At 42.0% G+C, this 6000-nt stretch overlaps 1 protein-coding gene across 3 annotated transcripts in view; it reads left to right on the forward strand.

Annotated features, from left to right (window-relative positions):
* mllt10 (MLLT10 histone lysine methyltransferase DOT1L cofactor) overlaps positions 1-5415 on the forward strand; it is a 45261-nt gene extending 39846 nt beyond the window's left edge. For 2 of the 3 annotated variants that reach the window (XM_028004793.1, XM_028004792.1), the window contains exons 15-20: positions 179-328; positions 1438-1496; positions 1581-1864; positions 2051-2074; positions 2814-2898; positions 2993-5415. In XM_028004793.1, the coding sequence (XP_027860594.1) occupies positions 179-328; positions 1438-1496; positions 1581-1864; positions 2051-2074; positions 2814-2898; positions 2993-3265 (875 nt within the window). In that variant the 3' untranslated portion in view covers positions 3266-5415. The remainder of the gene's footprint in view (positions 1-178; positions 329-1437; positions 1497-1580; positions 1865-2050; positions 2075-2813; positions 2899-2992) is intronic. The other variant, XM_028004794.1, reaches the window with a different exon arrangement.
* The last annotated feature ends 585 nt before the right edge of the window (positions 5416-6000 follow it).

Consider the following 6000-nt stretch of genomic DNA (forward strand, 5'->3'; position numbering starts at 1 on the left):
AATTTCAATTAAGGTGGGGTTAGAAAGGTCTTGAAAGTCTTAAATTTGACCCCCTGAAGCCTGCAGATACCATGATTTACAATCTTTACCATTAAACCACCTGTATTTAATTTTTATGTTTCACTTTAGCGTCATAGATGCCATAACACAGTGTCTTCCTTCCTCTTCCTCCTATCAGTGGTGGCCATGTTGAAGTCTCTCCACCAGCTGCAGGAGGAGAACAGGAGACTGGAGGAGCAGATTAAAACCCTGACCATAAAGAAAGAGAGACTCCAGCTTCTCAGCGCACAGTTATCAGTGCCTTTCACCCCGAGCACCATTTCCTCGTGTAAACACACACACACACACACACACACACACACGGTTTTGTTAGAGTTCAGGGTGAATGGCTTTTGGGAGATATTTCTTTATAAGAGATGAAAGAAATGTAAAGAGAGAGTCTTGGAGAGTTTTTGACACAGAGAGATTTGCTTTCTACACCTGTTTAGACTTATGGTGCCCCATATCCTATTTTTCAGTCCATCAGGACAATAAAAGGGAAATTCAACATGAAGAATGTATAAAGCTGATAAATGTGAAGCAGAAGAAAAATTCTGCGCCTTTTTTTTTATATCATTATTTATATCTGACATACCTAAATAAAACCCAGTTCAACCAGTTTCAGATTTTATGTGGGATAGTCTATCAGCACATCTATTATTGATCACACACTCCATAAACCAGCTTTTCATGCTGTGAAATAGTGCCATTGTTGGAAAAAAAAAAATGCATCTTTCAATTTTGTCACAAACAATGTAGGAGACACAGCAAAGATGAGGGAGAAGATTTTCTGATTAGAGTAGAGTTTAGATTGGCTCCACCGGCTCCACTCTTTTGAATCACACATCCCAGGCGACTTGCACTTGACTCACCCCGCGTTTACAACAAGCGACAAAATGGAGCCGGAAGATGTTAAACAAAACCTAAAGACAGAATAAAGTTGCACTGCTTACTCAGATTATGGTCTAAAAGCGAAAGCAGTAAAATTTTAATCAAAATAATGTCGAGTTTTACTTGTTGGGTTGGATTTTGTTAGAAAGCCGAGGAGACTTGATGTGAATTTCAGGAGAAATGAATTTTCAACCGGACCAGTGAAGCAAAACATTCATCAAGCGCTACAGTGGAGCGATTTAGACCAAATGATTCTGTTCTGTCAGAATAGCCCAGTTAAAGAAAAGGTCTAAATCCAACTGAGGATCTGTGACTTTAAAAAACCTCAGATGTTCTCCTTCCAGTTTAGATTAATCTGTACTTGTTTTCTTTCCATAATTGCTCACTACTTTGTTTTGGTCTAGATCTCAATAAAATACATAAAAGTTTCTGTTTTAATGTTGTAAAAGGGGAATCGGTACTTTAGTGCGGCGGTTAATCAAGCTAACACTGTGATTGTTTGTGTAGGTGATGTGAAGGGGTCCCACCTCGGAGCCACAGACTCTTCTTTACCAGTGACAGCTCAGGTAAGGAGAGGAGCGCGGACACAGCACGGCACCGCCGCGCCATAAAACACCCGATGACAGTGTGTGTGTATGTCTGTCTCAAAGGACACCATGTCGTGCGGAGGTCACAGCAGCAGTGGCTCCACCTCCTCGCTCTCCGCCTCGCCCTCCATCTCCCAGAGCCCGCCTCAGCCAGCGCTGAACGGCATGGCCGCCACGGCCACGCTGGGCGGCGTCGCCGGGCTGATGGGCGCTCTGGGAGCAGGAAACGCGCTGGGCATCGGCGGGATCGTCGGCGCGCTGAACGGCGTGATCCAGACGCCGGCGGGCCCCGGCAGCCCCCACACTACAGGAACAGCGGCAGGCGTCACGCTCCCCGTTAACAGCAGGTATCCGACTTCCTGTCCTACGATGATCTCACCTGTAAAAACATGAAATCATACAAAAACAAACGTTTATTTCTCTGAAAACGTTCAACAAGCGAGGAAGCTGTTTGTGTCTTCAGGGTAAATTACTGAGTGAAAAGTTCACAGCTTCCTCTTTTTCTTCCCTTTTGCCTTCATGCTGGATTGAAGCAGCTCAACAGGTAGTAAAAACAGGTGAGACAGGAACCTGCACAGCTGCATCTCAATGTAGTAGAATGTTATCAAACAGCTCATTCATTTCACTTATTAAGCTGAATATTATTGTGCACCTGATCCACCACATATCGTCCTTCCGTTTAATTTTCCATTAAAAGGCTTAGATATGCCACACTGTGAGCAACAACCAGATTCTTGTTTTCACTTGTTTCAAGTCAGAATCATCCTGATTATCTGAAACAGGTGTGTCAAACGTCAAGATCACAAATGTCCTCAGAGGGCCAGTTGTGGCTGAACATATTGATAAAACTACCCATAAACATCACATCATCATTATATTGAACATCCTCTCACACTGATGTAATTTGGCAGTATACAAGATTTGATTAGTAAAATACTTAACCACAGAACCGTTATTTTGATTGTTCTACTTATGAAAATATGCACCGGCCGGATTTAGCCCCCGGGACTCGATTTTGACACATCTGATGTAAAAGGAATATTTGAAAGCGATCTTAAAATGAGTTGTTGTTGTTTTTTTTACCTTTTTAATTGGAGTAAGTGAAATAAATAAACTTGTGATGATGTTCTCAATTATTGAGATGCACCTGTACAGGAGCAAAGTCGTCATTTTTGTTGCGTCCCGTGTTGTTGGTTTGTAGCAAGAGAAACAGTTTAGTGTGTGTGGGCGTGTGTGTGTGTGTTGTGTCAGCAGCTCCATGTTTCTCTCCTGACGTTGTTGCCTTTGGCCCCTCAGCGCCGCGCGACTCGGCCTGCTGTCCGAACAGCAGCGTCTGCTTCAGCACCAGCTCCAGCAGCTGCTGTCCTCCCAGTCGTCTGCGGTACGTCACTTCCTCAGGAGCCGAGTTCCCATTTCTCCCGTCCAGGTTCGTGGCGTACACGTCTTTAACTTTAACCTTCCGCTCTTTGACTCAGGACCAGCAGCAGCAGGCGCTGCTCCTGCAGCTGATCCAGCAGCATCATCAGGACCTGCAGCAGCTGCAGTCCCTCTCCTCCACGACCCAGATGCCCTCCATGCCGCTATCCGGCGCTCAGCTGCCCCTCGCCAACCTGCAGAGCCAGGGCACTATCGCCGCCAACCCCTTCCTCGCGCTGCAGCACACACACACCGACACACACGGCTCGGGGCCGGGAAAGCCCCGGGTCGCAGAAAAAGTCGTGGGCATCGCCGGCCAAGAGAAGACATGACACTTTTTTTATTGTTTGTTTTTGATTGTTTTTTTATTTTTTATTACTCTCTTTATTAAATATGCACAGTTGTAAGATCAACTTTTTGGTCAGAGTCCATCAGCTGGACAGAAGAGCAAACGTTAACAGTGTTGCCATTTGTTTCATGGAGTTCCTCCCTCACTCAAACTGGGCCGGCTCACTTCGGTTCTGCAGCTTTTTCTGGTTTAAAACTTGACCCTGAATTCTGTTTGTGTGTGTGCGTGGGCGTGGGCGTGTGTGCTATTTATTTCAGTCTAACTTATAGTTGTGTTCTTTTTAACTGCTTCTTTGTTCTTATTGTCTTTAGTTGGGTTTTAATTTAATATTCCTATTAGTTTCTCTATAAGTTAGTTTCACCATGTAGCATCGGAGTAAAATACATGTTTTGTTTTTTTTTCCCTCGTGTTTTTTTTTTTTTTTTACTTGAATCATCTAAAAGGTCAGTTTCCAAGAAAATTGTTTCTGTCATAATTCCGACTCTTGTTTCCTCTCCTCTCGGCTTCTTCTCTTCGTTTCTGTCGCGATGTTTCACTCTCAGGGGCCTCCGCTAACCAGAGCTGTTAGCTCGACAGCCGAGCTGGCGCACAGAAAACCTACAAACCTAAAAATCACAAAAAAAAAAAAAAAACCCGGAAACAAGCAGCAATACACGAATGAGTATAAAAGTACACTTCCCTGGAAATAGCACTGAACAGTAACAGATGTATGTTTGACATCTGTCTCGCAGCAGTCCCGAGGGGAATATCGGGTCAGCGTTATGAAAAGAAAAAGAAAAAGAAAAAAAGAAATTGCCCCACGTTTCTGGCTGCTGCTTCTCTCCCAACGTCTCTTTCACTCTGCGCGCTGCAGATCCATTAATGTCAGCGAGCCCAGCGTCGCACTGTCACTGCAGTAGCCTTGCTGTTGACTGTCTCTTCCCTGGGCCAGATACGGGGGGCTCAGTCATGGATGCGAGACACTTACAGGACGGGGTTTGGAGGGGGTTTAAAAGAAAACTCGAGATCTAAAGGCAGCTTGTTTCAAGATGCTGTAATCCACGTAGCTTGGAGTCCGAAACAAAAAAGTCATGCACTTGTCAGCAAACAAAGCTTCTTCCCTGCCCCGTCTTTCTGATTGAGCCCCCCGCTTGCACCTACCTCTTCGAGCAGGACCTAAAAGGCCGACCGCGGCGGTCGCTTTAAAAAAAAAACAACACAACAGTCAGGACTGGCCGTTCAGGCTCCAAACACAAGTGCCTGAGGCCAAATAGGTGGGGATGGGGTGAGATTTTTGCGTTTCTTTTTACAGTGCTCCTGGTGATTATGCTGCACCTAATTTGATAGAAACACTTTCCAGCTCTTAACAAAACGAGGAAAATTCATTCAGCTGCATTCTTTAATATTAAAAAAAAAATACAACTTTTATGTTGTGGGTTTTTTTTTTTATTTATCTGGAGTGTTTGTGTACTGTGTGTAAATTTATATATTTTAAAAAACAAACTCACTGATTTTTTGGGGGGGATTTATTTTGTGATTTAATATCATTTTGTACTACTGTGTACAGGTTTTGGGGTTTTCTTTGTTTGTTATTGACCTCCAACACAGTCTGATTTTGCTGTAAACTCCCTCTGATGACGTCTGCTCTGTGTCATGTGTTTGAGCTATTTAATAGTTGGTTGATTTGGGAGGAGCGGGGGGGTGTATATAGCTGCTGGTAGGGGCGGAAGAAGTGTGTTTGGTGGCAGAGTCTTTACCTCGTTAAGTGTACATAAACTTTTCTCATTGGCCGTTTGGTGTACATAAGTGATTGTGATTGGCCGTGACGCAAATGAAGCCTCAAGTTTGTGTGTGAGAGTCTTTTTAGGACCAGAAAAATAAGATTTAACAGTGACTGGACACACAAAAGTATTAATTTATTTTTATATGTGCAGGGACATTGTGGTTCTTTCGTTTTTAAGGTTTGCACCATTTTCTCTCTTTTTTTTTTTTTTTTTTTTTTTTTTACTTGGGCACTATGATTTCATTTGTCCACACAAATGTGTTTCAATCAGTTTTGTAAAAGTGGGAAAATAATTAAGGTGGGGTGAGGAGTGGAGTCTCATATTGTATTTCAAACTGCAAAAAAAAAAAATAAACTCTGGATTAAGAAAATCTTGTTTTTAGTCTTCTGTATGATAGAATTGATGCTAAAATGTTCTGGCAATTTTTAAAATTGTAAAAAAATTCAATTTTCTGAATTATTTTTGTTTTTTTTACAGTGTGCGTTGAGGAGGTTTTATGTTTTCAAATGGAAAACAGTAGACATAAAAAAATTTAATCCATTTCATATCAAGTTATTAAACTATTTTCTTTTTTCTATGCTCACAAGAGGTGATATTTAAGTAAAATTGCAAATAATAAATAAAATGTATAATATTTAATAAATCAAATTTGTGACTTAATCTGTAAGGCTTTATTTAATTCTCTATATAGAAACATGACTCGCCTCTTGGAGTTATAGCCTTGCACAGAAATGGTTATAAAGGGTTATTTATATGTTCATTTTTAATTTTTTGAAGAAAAAAAAATCATAATGAATCTTCACCTTTAAAAGGTGTGTTTCTGTTCCTAACGTACCCTTGTTAAAACCGATGGGTTCCTGCTACTGGATGCTGAAAGGGGTCTTTGAGTGAGGAGTGGGATCTGATTTTGTCTACAACTGCTGAAAACCAAACAGCAGAAAAACCTCTGGATTTA

The sequence above is a fragment of the Xiphophorus couchianus genome, chromosome 21, assembly GCF_001444195.1.
Source record: "Xiphophorus couchianus chromosome 21, X_couchianus-1.0, whole genome shotgun sequence".
Classification (NCBI taxonomy): domain Eukaryota; kingdom Metazoa; phylum Chordata; class Actinopteri; order Cyprinodontiformes; family Poeciliidae; genus Xiphophorus; species Xiphophorus couchianus.